This window comes from Triticum aestivum, chromosome 7B (assembly GCF_018294505.1).
Source record: "Triticum aestivum cultivar Chinese Spring chromosome 7B, IWGSC CS RefSeq v2.1, whole genome shotgun sequence".
In the NCBI taxonomy this organism is placed as follows: domain Eukaryota; kingdom Viridiplantae; phylum Streptophyta; class Magnoliopsida; order Poales; family Poaceae; genus Triticum; species Triticum aestivum.
Window position 1 is genome coordinate 233965122 of NC_057813.1, and position 15711 is coordinate 233980832.

Consider the following 15711-nt stretch of genomic DNA (forward strand, 5'->3'; position numbering starts at 1 on the left):
CCCACATAATTTTTCCGCCGTTTATGTGCATGTACACATCACACAGACGGTCAGCAAGAACACTCAGAATGCATCCCACAAACATAGTATTGGCTTCCTGGAATTTTCTCCGACATTCGTCGGTCATTCCCTCTGGAGCACCAACACTAGCGTGGAAAACTTTCAGAGCAGTAAGCTAGAGCGTGGTCTTCACCTACCACCTCTTAAAGTGCACACCGGTAAACTTATCCGGCCTCAGTGCATCAGCGAATCCAGCCATAGTTAACTCAGGAAATTGCCTATAATTAGGTTTTTGGATTGTTGGAATATTAGGCAAGTTAATGATTAATTCCAGTAAATAATTCATGACTAGAAGAGATACTAGCATGCAATAATCTAGCAAACTAGAAGAACAGCAAGACATGCATAACAGCAGCAAGCACGTAACAATAGCTGTAGAAACAGACATGAACAAAGGATGTTGGACGTACTGATCGTTAGCTATTATGGGTGCGACAGTGTTGATGACGATGTTGGCGACGATCTGCTGCTGACGGCGATGAATACGACGATGAGTAGCACCGCCCGACTTGGACGGAAGACGACCCGTGATGACGAATTTGAGCAGTCGCGCACAGCGCTTCCCAAAAACCTAATTCATCCTCTCCCGGTGCAGGATCGCAAAGACGAACGGTTCCGGAGACCTGCTCTCCCACGCGCCGATGCACGCCGGCATTTGGGATGGAGTAGACTACGATGGTGGCGCAAGTTGTGAGATGAGGCAAAACCCTAGGAGTTTTTCGGTGTGTCTCTGGCCGCAGCCGGTAGCTGTATATATATTAGGACCAGAGGCGGTATTGTGTCGTGACCACAATCCCAAACCGACTCGGTTTCTAATTCGTATACTTACCGAACAAGAAATCAAAAACTTGTCTGCTAAGACATAAAAAATAAAACGGCAAAAGGAAGCTGCGCTGCGAGCGCACGCGTGTGGTTTTCCCTTTCTCTTCTCACACACCACTTAGAGTGGTGGAGAGAACCCACTATATAAAGAGGTCCAACTCTTCTTCAACTTCCAAGGTGGGACTAAACTTAGCACCACCACTTGCCATTTTACACATGGGCTTTGAGATTTCAGAAATTGCTATGGGCCTAGCCCATTAATTCTAACAAATGACACATTGGATAGGGCGGCCACGGCTATCTGGATCCTAATGGAGGATGGAGTGCCGGCTACACAAGGATCCGCTGCCCATGCAGAGATGCAGTTCAAGATTAAAGGGTTTACCTCCTATGGCGACCAATTGACGGTCGAGCAGGCCATGGTGCTGATTCTGAATGGAGAACCATTCGTTGGAGAGTTCACGATCTGCGACCGCTACCGCAAGCTTAAACCCGGTGAGATCTACAGGTTTGATCTGAGGAACCTGACCAGCGGCCCTCCTGAAGGTCACATGGTCTTGTTTTTTTTTTCGAAACGGAGGCAAAAGATTTGTCTCATTCATTAAATAAGAGAGAAGAGTTTTAGGGTGTTACAAGTGACCACACACATGGCATGGCAACTACTCGCGTACAATAATGGACCCCAGTTTTTTAGCACCCGCAAGAACCCAAAGCTTGGCGTCATCGATGATAGTCCGGAGGAGGACCGGTGGTGGTGCACTCTTGCGACGGAAGACCCGAGCGTTACGCTCGTTCCAGATTGTCCAGGAAACCAACATTGTAAGGGAGGCCAAGGCTCGTCGATCTGGGTTTTGCAAGATGGTTCGCTTGTCCCACCATTCCAAAACGGATCCATCCAAGTGCCAAGAAGAGGTGTCCATGTGAGCAAGACCGAATTCAAGGATGACCGAGTTCCATAGCCTAATAGTGTAGCGACATTTGAAGAAGAGGTGCGCGCCTGTCTCGCCTTCAGTCCTGCAGAGTGGGCAAAATCCACAGTTTTCCCATCCGCGCCGCTCTAATCTGTCGGCAGTCCAAATCCGGTCTTGGATAGCCAACCAAGCAAAGAATTTGATCTTGGGAGGGGCCCAAGCCTTCCAGATCATGAAGTCCATAGGCGATAGCGTCAAGCCGAGGAACTGTGCCTTGTATGCAGTGGCCGCCGAGTAGATCCCGTTATTGGCATGTTTCCAGATAATGTCATCGTCAGCTTGTGTGTCCAGGTGTAGATCATGCACCAACATCCATAACGTGAAGAACTGACGGATGTGGGCAATGGAAGCGACGATGTTATGGTTGATCTTAAGAATCCAAGCATTTCCATCGAGGGCTTCACGCACTTTCCAATTCTTACGCGTGGAGGCACCGTATATTAAAGGAGCAATGTCCTTCGGTTTCCGCCCAAGAAGCCATGGGGAGTCCCAAAAAGGTGTTTTGGCTCCATTGCCCAAAATGATGGTCGTTGAGGCATAGAAAAAGTCCATGTCGTCCTCCGTGCAGGGGTTCCCAAGCCCCACCCAAAGCTTGTTCGGTGTCTTCCATTCATACCAAGGCCATCTTAGACGTAAGGCCCGAGCAAACTTGTTAGTGTCTAGAACCCCAAGGCCTCCATACTCCTTGGGGCGACATACCACCTTCCAATTCACTTTACATTTGGCACCGGTCGTCTTATCTGAACCAGACCAGAGAAAGGCCCTCTCCAATTTGTTGATATTGTGAAGAGAGCGTGGTGGCACGATGAGGGGCGTGATGGCATACACTGCCTGGGAGGCAATGACTAATTTGACAAGTGTCGTGCGCCCGATGGTGGTGATGTTTTGCCCGTCCCAGGTGACAAGTTTGCCGGCCGCCTTGTCCTCAAGGTATTGGAAATCTACATACTTGAGCTGCCAGACCGAGAGTGGGTGTCCCAGGTATTTCATCGGGAAGGTGGCTCTGGACACTGGTACGCCACTGAGGACATGATCCAAGTCAACATTGGAGCACCGGATGGGCACAACCGAGCTTTTGTGAAAGTTGGTGCATAGACCTGTGACATCGCCGAAGCCCTTCAGAATGGTGGAGAGGTTGTCGATGTCACTCTTGATAGGGGCCATAAAAATGGCCGCGTCATCCGCGTATAAGGAAGTTCTCATCATAGCACCTCGTCCCCGAATCTTATGAAGGAGGCCCTTCCTCGTTGCCAAGTCAAGTATTTGGTGAAGAGGATCAATTGCAAGGACGAATAGCAATGGTGAGATCGAGTCCCCTTGCCGAAAACCGCGACCATGTTTGATGGGAGGTCCAGGCAGACCATTGAGCAGGAAACGTGAGGAAGAGGTGCAAAGTAGAGCGGCAATCCAACCCCGGAATTTGCAAGGGAAGCCCTTTCGTTGCAAGAGGTCGAGGATGAATTCCCATCTAACAGAGTCGAAGGCTTTCCTTATGTCCAGCTTGAAAAGAAGGGCGGGGGTCTTGCGTTTGTGAAGGCGTCGAGCAAAGTTCCGCACATACATGAAGTTGTCATGGATGCTTCTCTTTTTAATGAAGGCGCTTTGGGCGTTGGAGATGAGGGCATCCATATGAGGGGCGAGACGCAAAGAGAGCACCTTACCAATGATTTTGGCGATGGCATGAATGAGGCTTATGGGCCTATAGTCAGAGATGCCCTCTGCACCGTCCTTTTTGGGCAAGAGCACAACGTTGGCGGAGTTCAACCATTGAAGGTTGGATGTGTGGAGGGAGTCAAAACGATGGATGACTCTCATGACATCGTTTTTGACGACGACCGAACATTTCTTGAAAAAGATGCCCATGAACCCGTCCGGGCCGGGCGCCTTGTCACTTGGCATCACCTTAATGGCCTCCCAAACCTCCTCTTCGGTAATAGTGTCATCTAGGGTGTGCAGATCGACCGGCTGCACGCTGAGCTCCTCCCAATTGAAGTCAAGATGGCTCGTGTCTCCCTTCCCCATGAACACAGAGAAGTGGTCATGGATGATCTTTTCTTTTTCCCCATGGTCAGTAACCCATCCGTTCGCGAGTTTGATTCGGTGAATATGGTTCTTCCTTCTCCGGCCAATTATACGACGATGGAAGAACTTTGTGTTTGCATCACCCTCTTTAAGGTTGGCAATCCGAGTGCATTGGCTCTTTCTGGCCCTCTGGAGCACAGCCAAGCTGATCACCCTACGTTTTAGCCTGGCACGGAGGTCGAGCTCCTCCGGCGAAAGGAGGCGCGCCTCCTGCGCAATGTCTAGCCTCAGGATCACGAGAAGGGCCGCATGGAAGTGAATATTGGCTGCTGAGAAAAGGATTCTACTCCATGCCGTAAGACGAAGCGCGGTCTTCTTGAGCTTGTGATGCAGAATGAGATAAGGCTCCGTGTGTGGCACGCCCTCAGTCCAAGCCTTTTGAACGACTTCGTGGAAGCCCGGAAGGGAGGTCCAGAAATTCTCGAACTTGAAAGACCGCGGCCTTTTGGGCCCTTTGTCGTCAGCAAGCAAAAGGGGGCAATGGTCGGAGAGGGATGAGGACAAGGCGTGCAACACGTGGGTGTTGAAGGTGGTGTCCCACTCAGCATTGCAGAAGAATGAGTCAAGCTTGCATAGGGTGGGATTTGTCCTCTCATTGCTCCAGGTGAAGCGCCTATTCTGGAGATGGATCTCCTTGAGCTCGCAAGATTGCAAAGCGGCACGAAAGCGGTTGATTCTGCTGCGGTTAACATTGCGCTTGTTTTTGTCCCTGGCACGGTAAATTTGGTTGAAGTCGCCAGTGGCGAGCCAAGCCACGCCCAAGGGTGGCTTCTGGCTAAGCAGCTCCGCAAAGAAGGCATCTTTGGAGGCGTTGTCAGTGGGGCCATAGACAGACGTGATTTTGAAGGAGGAGTCAGAAGCACGAATCCGCACCATGGCAAAGAGGCAAAAGGTTGAGGTGGCGATGTCGGTAATCTCAAGAAGGTTGTCATCCCATAGCAGAAGAATTCCACCTCTGGTTCCGGAGGCCGGGCGTTGCGCGAAACCCTGAAGCCTATTTCCGCCAAGAGAAGCAGCAATGAAACTGTCAACGTTGCTCAATTTAGTCTCCTGGAGACAGACCAAGTGGCAAGAGGTGCTAGTGATGGTAGCCTTGACAGTTGCTCTACGGTCCGGGCAATTAAGCCCTCTCACGTTCCAGTTGAGGGTATTGATAGGTTGTACTGTCATGGGTGCACAGGGGTTGCCCTTGGACTACCATGGGATAAAACATCAACACAAACAAGGTGGGATCCCAGACCGCAGTACATGGCCCATGGCCAAATTTGAAAAACAAACACACACCCGTGGGGGACACAGCCCCAGTTACATAACCCATGGAGTGTAGGGAAGAGGTACAAACTAGACGCATACAAACTAGTAGCAGCAACAGAACCCTTGTAAGCATCAGATTGGTTTACTAACATGACAACCATTGAGGCTCTAACACAGGCACTACAGGTAGTATCCACTCAAGCGATCGCCGGCTCCGATCCCTGGCCGTCTTGCTCCAGCCCCACAGAGTCTAATGCCGCAGCACCACCATGGTCTATCAGCGCATCCTCAGCAGCGCTAATAGAACTGTCATCAAGCTTGAAGAAGTCCCTCATGGCCACAATCACTTCAGGAGGGAGCTGCTCCTTGAATCTCTCTGTGAACGCCTCCAGGATCGAAGCAGTTACATCTTGACCATCTTTGGTTATGCCCAGGCTGCGGCAAACCAGGCGCTCGGCCACCTTTGCCACCGGAGCAGCCAGCGTGCGGCTGGAAGGTCGCCGGGTCCGTTGCAGAGAGATGCCGCCCTCCTTGGAGATTCTCATGCCCGCCAAAGTCTTTCGACGGGCCGCTGGAGGGCTTGGCCTTGGAGATGCCAAGGGCACCTCAGGGGGAGGTTGCGTGGCTGCAGATGGCAGGAGCGCCGGCTGCCTTGGGCAGAAGAGCGTAGCCGGAAGCTCGAGGCAGGGCACAATGAGCTCAGCCAGGCCCGCCGGCAGGTCGTGCCCAGCATCATGGGGGCGAGCACGGGGTGGCGTAGGGGTTCGCTGCAGGTTGCCGTTGCACTGGAGTGGCGGGGTTGGGGATGCTTCAAAGCCTGGAGGCCGCAGCGGGGAGATGTCAAGGAGCGGGCGCTGCATCGTGGCTGGCAAACATAGCTCGATGAGCACCGGGCTCAGGACCTGGGATGCCACTGCTGCTGCATGTGCTTCGTCACGTTTCGGCGCTGGCGGGGTTCGGAGCACCGTTGTCGGAGACAGCGGTGGCGACGCCGGTGGAGTGCGTGCTTCCCTGGATATGCGCCTTGCAGAGGCCGGGCGCGACTGCCTGACCGGACTACAGCCACGCGCGCCAACAGCAGCCGTAGCAGGCGTGGTGGGGTGGAGGGGCTCCAGCTCCCTGGCACGCACAGTAGTAGCGCTCAAGGAGCCAGAGCCAAGAAGCACCGGAGCGGCGCCAAGGACGACGGGAAGGTCAGGGATTTCCCGGCGACGGCCATCGTGACGCCCATCACGGCGTTCCCTGTCGTTGTCGCGCTGCCCGTCGCGCGGCGCACGGGAGAGGCTCCGGCGAATGCGGTCGCCCCAGCCTTGCCCGCCTCTGGACGAGCCCCGGCCGTCGCGCCCGCGGCCACGGTCTTCCTCGTCGTCACGGCCATGGCGGTCATGGCGGTCGCGCTGGACAGGGCGAGAGATGCGCTCGCGCCTGTCACGAGCCAAGGTCTCCCCGTCGATGACGTTTGATATCCAGGGGTGCGGCCTGGACACCACTCTGCCCGAGGATGGATCTTCATGGATGTCGAGGTGGACAAGGACCCGATGCTCCAGCCCCTTGCGGCCATACACCGGAGCGCCACCGTTGCGTGCAGGGAGGGTGATCCAGCTCACTCTTGGCACCTTGCTTGGGCATGGCGTCCAAGCCCACAAGGCCAGAGCCTTGGTCGTCGTCTTGAGCTTGGAAGCTGGCTCGATGTAGTCCAGCGAGCAGCCGGAGCCGACGGCCTTGGCGACCGCCTCTTCATCCCAAGCATACAGCGGCAGCCCCTCGAGGCAGAGGCACACATGGTGGCCGAGGTCGACGTGCTCACCATGGCCTTCCAAACGCCATGCCCTCATCTGCAGCTTGGTGTCGCCGAACGGGAGCTCGCGGCGGGATGATGCGATGTCCGCGTGGTGCTTGTGGATGAAGCGCACCAGGAACCGCTCGGGGAAGTGGAAGACGACGATCACGTCCGGCACCAGAGCGCCAATCCCGTCTGCGATGGCCGCCGCAACCTTGTTGGTGGAGGCGCGACAATCACGGTCGAACCAGGCCACCACCCCATTGGATTCCAGAAGCGCAGCCTCAGCTTGCATGGCCGGAGTGTTGTGGATGACGGCGAACACCTCCGGGCGGACGCTGTGGTCACCAGCCCATGCCGAAGACGCAGCAGAGGGAGCCATGGCAAACTGGGAGGACGTGGGTGGCGGGCGGGCACGGGGAGGTGCGGGCGGAGGAGCTCTGCGCGGAGCGGGCGGGGGCGCGCCGGGGCGCAGGTGCGGGCGTGGAGCGTGGGTGCAGCCGCGCGCTATGTGGCCGGAGCTGAAGCACCGTCTGCAGGTGACTGGGTCGCGGCAGTCCACGACGCGATGTCGAGGCTTGAGACAGTGGAAGCAGAGACCTTTTATCCATGCGGGAGGAGGGGCGCGAGGAGTGAAGGCAGCAACAGGAGCGGGCGGAGGGCGCGGCCGCCCACGCCTGACCTCGGTCCAAGGCGCCGTCGCTTCCTCCTCGAGCCCCGCAGCCGCCGCGCCGCGCGGGAGTGATTGCTCAGCAGCGGCCTGCGCAGGGACGGGCCGAAAGCACGCAAGCCATCCCGAACTGTCCCCTCCATTAACGCCTTCAATGCTCGTCAGGTTGGCGGAGCGGCCTGGAGCAGGAGAATTGAAGGTGGTGGTTGGGAGCGCGCGGGCGAGGAGCTCAGGCGGCGTCTCCAAGACGCAGTCCACCTCCGAATCCACGCCGGGAGGGCGACCAGGAGGTGGAGGCGGAGGAGAGCCCCAAGCTGGATCTGGATCGGAATCTCGCGCAGCCGGCAACGGAGAGCGCTGCGGCCCAAAAAAACCCCAAGGCAGCGGCTGGGACGGACGGGCAAGGCAGGCCAGGTAGGATAGCGTCTGGGACTGGGCGGTGGCCGGCGGCGCCGGAGGGGATGCCGCCGGTATGGGCCAGTGGGCGATGTGTTGGGGCGGGTCGGGAGCGGACATGTTATTGAGGGTCACACATCTGATCCAGTATTTCTTGGTCTTGTTTGTGGGGTACGGAATAAGGAACGGCGAGTTCTATCTCGTGTTCCTTGATTCCAGTGGCGAAGGATTTTGCGAGGATGGCTTCGGACGTGTCACCTTTGGTGACGTCCGCAACACCTTCAGCGTTCACGCGTAGTGCACGCAGCTATCTCAAGCCGGTATGAAGAAAGGAGAAGGATATGAAGAGGAACACAAGTCTACAGCCAATCGACTTTTTTTGTTTGTCTACGATGAGTACTTCTAACCATGCCCGTTCTGTGTTAGATTTCTGCTTGCGCAAGTGTGTTTAATGATATTTAAGAGGTTGTCACACCTTATTCTTCAGACGATCAAACTAACAGCAAATTTTGCAGTCGGTCAAAGTGCAAAACTGTAATCAGGATATCTTGGCATGATGACTTGCGATTGCTCTAGCTAGCTTGATGCATGTAGCATGCACACTTTGATTTTGGGTTCTTGGTATCTTGTCATGATGTGGTGATAATGCATATTTAGTTGGATGCCTAGCTAATCTGCTGTTGGTGTTGTGCGTTCATCTTATGTGTTTTTTTGGGCATAGTGTCTAAAGATTTGTAAGAAAGTTTCCCCTTGATGCTTCACTACTAGCCCCTTGTCAGTAAAATCTTGAGAGTCCTAGTTTAAGCACATCTTCAGGATGCAATTTATTTTTAGGTAAATGTTATTACTTCACATAGACATTTCAGGTAACATCAACTAACTATTGAATAATTCAAAGACAAAAAAATCAGTTACAGAATGAAGAGATTCATCCTTCTTTGTCAGGACATTATCTGTACATCTAATTAAACTGAACAGCATATTCACCCATCTCCTGGCTTAAACTGTCAAGAGAAATCTCTATGAGATAAGCAACGTTGATAATTGAAAGACTTGTCCTCTTTGGCAACAGACACAAAATTTGTGTAAGCTAGTGCAGCGACAAGTGAAAGCACCAATTAATGAGTGTCTTGAGTTTTCTTTTCAACTTCTAAGGCGTGCACAACATAAAAGCTGAATTGTAGCTTGAATCATGCCTGCATAGATGGAGGGTGAATGTGTTAAATTTCCTCGTTTCCTGATAATAGCATAGCAAAAAACAATCAGTTTCAGGTTACATTACATACAGCAATCAGTATTGCAGGGACTACAATAATAGCAAATCAAAAACAAACATCCATGATCACTGAGCATGCCAACTCCTACCGATATATTTCTCCATCTTGTGACACTCCCTGCTCGCCTCCAAGCCACAGTGCGCCGCAGTTCCTTCTTTGCTGGGTTTTCACCTACGACAGAGCAAAATATTCATTCAAGCACAGAACTTACCTTCAGCCTGACTAGTGACTACACAGTTTTCTGCACTGTTATTTTGAGCAACTTGTTTCATGCAACAGCAGCAAAACAGTACTCCCCCTGTAAAGTATTATAAGAGCGCTTAAATAACTAAATTAGTGATCTAAACGCTCTTATAATTTTTTTAGAAAAGGAGGATGACCTCCGGCCTCTGCATCTGGGAGATGCATACAGTCACTTTATTGATTATTCTCGAGGACCTTACAAAGTATTACAACAATGTGCCTGAATCCATCATCTTGGCAACACATGCCGCTACTCCTATCCAAAATGATGAAGGGGTGCTAGCTGGGCCACTACCCAAACCACTCACCTAAGCCTAACATCAAAAGCCGGAAGCCGAAACATATTCGGAAGCCCCAGCCGAGCCACATACCGGGTCTGGGGCACAATCCGGTCAGACGCACTCGTGTGTCGTCGCCGCCATCTTCCCCATGTCCGTCTTCAGATCATATTGAGGCTTCTACCTTGTGTGGCCACTCTGCCATCGACGTCACCATAACGCCAGACAACAACCTCCTCCTGCGTGAGTCCATCTGCGTGCATCGGACACCGAGCCTCCACAGCGCCATGCTGCCGATATCCTCCGCCATCGATGTGTGAGATGAAGCACCGCTCCACCATCCCCCCAGCCAGCACTTACTCCAAAACGATGCCCCATGAGGGAAAGCGATAAAACGCCATCATCGTCCGATCCGGAAGACCCAGATCTAGGGTTTCCCCTGGAGCATCCCGAGCCTGATGACGCAGACTGCAACGACGATGCCTCAACAAGGGAACGACATCTAAGACGCCGCCATCGTCCGCCATGACCGTAGTCGGCGCGATTTTCATCTGCCCAGCTGCCGACGAGTCGCACCCACCACCGTGCCGACGGCCGACCAGCGATCAATCCGGTCGCGCCGCCGCGAACCGATCCGTTCACGCCGCCGCCGTCCCTGGCGGCCGCAACGCACAGATCTCAAGGCCTCCTGCCGCGGGGAATCGACGTCGCCGAGGCGCCGCCACCACCCGCCGTGGCGACCGGCCCGCCGCCGCGCTCCGGCCCGGCGGCGCCGGCCCGTGCCAGCCCCACCCGAGCGAGAGGGCCCGAGTCCCCGCCGCCGCCGGCGACGGCTAGGCTTAGCCTGGCCGCGCCCTTGGGCGGCGGCGAGGGAGGAGGAGGAGTGGGGGAGGTTCGGCGGCGATGGGATCCGGGGCCTCCCGGTCGCCCACGCGGGGGGCGGCTCGGGAGGGAGACGTACCACTTTATACCTTCAAAATAATAACTGACTTACCCATGATCAAACGCTCTTATAATACTTTACATAGGGAGTATAATGCCACTACATATACAAATAGAATCTTCATTTATTTAAACGTATGCGTTCGCACATTCAGACACCATTACCCTATATGTGTGCTACTCATTTCTCTTGCTTAGTTGCTTACCAGGCAGGTTCACATTCGATTCTAATCTGTTATCACATTCAGACATGAAACAATGCTATCTGGTAGTATAGCTGGCATTGCATTATAAAATTTGCTCAAAATTCAATGTATCATTCTACCTAGTATCTTTCTTTTAACGTATCCCTGATCAAACTATTTGCAAAATTAGTTCAACACAGGGAACCCATTCATGCCATTTATGAGCATGGCAACAAGCAGAAAAATTCCCCAAGTTTCATGTCATCTGTAAACAAAATAGTTGTTCGAAGTAATAGGGCTACCAAATTCAAAGCACGCATACAGCATCAGGCAAATAAGCGCTGAGCCAAGGCAACTTAAGAACATGATTTGGGCTGACAAGGAAGACCTATCCTACTTCGTCACCGAAGCGTGGTTGGAAGACCCCGACGAGGTGCCTACTGAGGTGCGGCACCAACCCGCTGGCACACATCACTCTTCCCCAGGGCTTCACCGAGGGCACGTCGGCGTCTTGGGGGTGCGGCTGTGCAGATCGCATCCCCCGTCTGCTCCACCACCCGGTGCTGGTTCATGTTGACGCCGTCACACACTTCCCCCCTCGCCCGGCTGAGGAAGCACGGTGGCTTGGGCCACCGGGTGCCGGGTGGCAACGACGACGACGACCTTGACGGACGGCCTGACGAGGAGCTCCCATGCCCCTGGACGCGTGGGATCGCCGTTCGCCGACGATGGTTGGAGGCGCCAGCGCGACGCCGATCCGGACACTCTGCTCGAGCACCGCCGCGCCGCTTGTGACAGCCGCAGCAGCCGGCGCTTCCGGGACGTGGATCCGACGCTCGGCACGGTGGTGCTTTCGGAGCCATCGGGGCCCTCCGTCAGACCTAACGGCGTCACTGCCGGCGAATACGGAACGGCTGAGTGGGCGCAGCCCACGCCTCCTTCCGTTAGCATGGACGTCGGGCTGCCGTTGATGGATGGCGTGTTGCTGTCGGCTACACCAGCGACCCCGCTCCAGGGCCGTGCTGCTGAACATCTGGTCCCGGCCACGGTGATCGCTACACCGATTCCTGCGGCTGCCCGCTGTGCCGCCTGCTGTGGTGCCAGTTGCAGCGGCTCATGCTTGGACCGAGGCTTTGAGATGCCAGTTTCCTCCCTGATGTTTGGCGCCCGGCACGCTCCGCCTGCACCCCTGGATGGACCTGTGTCCCTTGCCACTTTGCCTCCCCTGTCGCCGAGCTCTGAACTCGCCTAAGGGCCTGTTCTGAAGTCCTCCAACTCCACGCTTCGCCAACTCCATAGACGAATTTGTGCCGAACGGTTTTGCTGCGAGAAGCTGGATTCTCGAAGCTACGAGCGGTGGCAGTGCAAAATCGCGGAGGAGCCTCGGCCCAGCTCCACCGATAGGAGAAGTAGGAGTTAGCCAATATTACAGCTGAAGTGTCACCGCCAAGTCAAGCCATCGAACCGGTACGTTCGCAGGAAACATATCACGCCTCGCTCCCTCCATCGAATCGCTACAGGGGGCCTTCCCTCCATGTCTAACCCAATCTGGGCTGCCTCCAACCAGCCCAAACTGTCGCCAAATAGGCCCACAACCTTCCAGCTGGGCTGCAGGGCTCGAAGAAGCTACACACAACGCCGAACGCTCGGGAATCGCCAGATGGAGCAAGAAGTTGGCTAGGGAAGCTGGTTTTGTGGAGTTTTGTGAAGTTGAAGGAGATCAGAACAGGCCCGGCACGGGAGGTACTGTGGTCGGCCGTGTTGACTTGGTCGAGCAGCTGGACGCATGCACCCTCATGGGCCCCTGGCCTGCATGCTGGGACCCACTAGCCACTGCCACCTTTTTCTTAGGGATGGCCACTGCCACCTCCCAATTTTTTACCTGTGTTTTTTCTTTCTTTTTTGAATGTTGATGGTTGATCTGCCAAATTCATTGCTCAGAGGAAAGGGTACAAAGAACAGGCCCAAGCGGGCAAGCACCTTGAGAAGAGGTGCAAAGAGCAGAAAAAGAAAGAAATAAAGAGAGAGGCTACAACAGCTCAGCCAGGATCAAAAGGAATGCCAGCACCAGCCATGTTCCACATCCTAATTTCATCCCTAATTCGGTGAATGAGCGCTGCCTTGCTCAAGAATTCCTTCTGAAAAAGGCGTCTATTCCGCTCCCGCCAAATTTCCCAGGCGGTTAGTTGGATAAGTGTAACACCCCGGATGTAACTTTTCATCTTTGTATCTCCAACTCTTGCCATTTTTGACCATGTGATATGTTATTCCCTTCGTGGTTGGGTTTTGTCTTTTGTTTTTCATTTTATTCATGTCATGCATATCATATCATGTCATCATGTGCATTTCATTTTGCATATGTGTTTGTCTCATGCATCCGAGCATTTTCCACGTTGTCCGTTTCGCAATCCGACACTCCCACATGCACCGGCGCACCCCTCTTGTCTCCTTTCATGTGCGGAATGGACCGAGCCTTGACAAGTGGCCCTGGTATAGCACCGGTAGACCACCTGTCAAGTTTCGGGTCACTTGGAGCTCGTTTGGTACTCCAACGGTTAACCGCATATCCGCAAAGGCCTCTTTTGAGTTGCAGCCCAACACCCCTCCAAAACAGCCCAATAACCCATCTAAGTCACTTCCATGCTCTCCGTCGTCGGATCACGATCGTGTGGGCGAAAACCGCACCTCATTTGGAGTCTCCTAGCTCCCTCTACCTATAAATATGTGCACTCCCCCGAAATTCACGGGCAAACCCTAGACGAATCCCTCTCCGCGCCGCCGGACACGTCCGGATCGGACCGGACGCGTCCGCCGCCGTGCCCCCGGCGAATCAGGTTCCGCCACGTGGCGGGCCCGCGCCCACATCGCCGCCGGCCGCGCCAGGCCCGCAGGCTCGTCCCCGGCCCCCGAAGCCCGTCCGCTCCGCCCGGACTCCGCCGCCTCCCCGCGCGACCGCCTCCACCGCGGGCCACCGCCCGGTCGCCGCGCCGGCCTCCGCCGCCCGGTCCCCCGGCCCGCCTCAACGTCCGTCGTCGCCGCCGTCCCGGAGCCGGCGAGCTCCCGCGCCGTCGTCCCCCTCCGCCTCCGGCAGTCGCCGCCCCGGCCATCTCCCTCCTCCGGCCGCCGTCGCCGCAAGCTCCGGCATCGACCTCGACCTCGATCCGGCCAGATCCGATCTGAAAGCCCGCAGTTGACTTTCTCTCCCCCTATTTTTTTCACCAAGTCCTTTTCTGCATCTTCATCGCATCACATCTTCGCATCCGTAGCTCCGTTTCGTGCGTGTAATATGTCAAATTGTTCGTCTCGAAGAGTAAATCATTTCATTCCATTGCATCATTTACATTTGAGCTCATCTTGATGCCCGAAATGCTGTTGGAAGAGGGCTTCATAATGTTAGTTTCAGAATCTTATCAGCACGAGCTCTTTTGTCATTTTTGCCATGATTGATGTGTGCATCCTATGGACTTGGTCCCTAAATGTGTTTTGAACTAGGCTATGTCTTCTTTACAGAGGTGCTTACCATGTATTTTTGTGATAAATGTGGTGACTAGCATAAGCATGCAAACTAGGCTTCGTGATAATGCAGATTTTAGTTCCTGTTCTGCTGTAATTTTGATGCCATGTAAACATGTTGCTACAGAGAGATACATGCATAATTTGAGATACTTCAGTAAGGGTGTTTTGTAAACATGGTTATGCTCTATCCATCCATGGTCCTGGTTGCAATTATGGAGTAGTCTAGCATGTCATTTTCGTGCTCTACTTTTGCTTCAAAATGTTTCCTGGCAGATTGTTTACATGTTATTCAATTTGGCCAAGGTTGTTGTAGTTGGTCCGGATATGCTATGATGTTGTTTCTTGCCATGTATAGCTTTTATGACATGTCTTCTTGATGGATGTATGCTTAGTTTATCATGGGATGCTCTGTAGTGAGTGCATCGAGCTCACGAAGGTGCCTTCGTAATTATGTCAATGCCATGCGTTGTTTGCTGAATCTGTTAACGAAACTTGCTATGTTTACGTGGGTGCCATCATATTTTCTGGTCCTTTTTGGCTTATGGTCAGTAAGGGACATTTGATCTATGCCTTGAGTAGATTCATGCCATGCCTTATTTTGCTATTATAAGTTCCTGTAGCATGATGATAACCTGCTCTGAACATTGCTTCATGATGTTGTTTATGTCATGTCCAACCTGATATTTTTTTTGCACTTTCTCCATGCTTGTTTGAACCTGTTATGATGTGATTTAGCCGTAGCTCAGTGTTCCTATTTTGTAAAGCATCTCCTGTAGATCATTGCCATATGCTTTGTTTTTATGTTGGGGTGCTGTAGCATAGTTTATTGTTGCATGCTAAGTAGCGTCGTGCTGTTAATCGCAGCTTTGTGCCATACTTGTCTTGCTTGCCATTTGCAAACCGTGCATCCGAATCCGGCGATCTTTATATCGATTTCAACCGAAATCATCTCATCTTTCCAGCGGCATACTTGGTTTGCCAAGTTGATGCCTTATTCATCATATTTTCTTCCGAAGCACGCATATGCATTGCATATCACATCTCGCATATCATGACATGTATTGCATCATGTTGTTTGTGCATTGCACCGTGATTTATTGTGGTTCCTTGCTTGTGTTCTTGCTTTGGGTAGAGCCGGGAGACGAGTACGTGCACGAGGAACCTGTTGAGTATGCTTACGAGGATCCAGCCTTCGACAACCCTGAGAACCTTGCAGGCAAGATGACCATACCTTC

At 53.5% G+C, this 15711-nt stretch overlaps 1 protein-coding gene across 1 annotated transcript; it reads right to left on the bottom strand.

The window, feature by feature from the left end:
• Positions 1-5118: 5118 nt before the first annotated feature.
• On the bottom strand, positions 5119-8334 carry LOC123155845 (uncharacterized). The gene has a single exon (XM_044573990.1). It carries the CDS (start codon positions 8153-8155, stop codon positions 5387-5389), a length of 2769 nt encoding a protein of 922 aa, XP_044429925.1. The 5' UTR covers positions 8156-8334; the 3' UTR covers positions 5119-5386.
• Positions 8335-15711: the final 7377 nt, after the last annotated feature.

What these genes read in the sequence shown, in the direction of transcription:
- LOC123155845 (XM_044573990.1), bottom strand. Translation starts at nt 8,155, where the DNA reads ATGTCCGCTCCCGACCCGCCCCAACACATCGCCCACTGGCCCATACCG.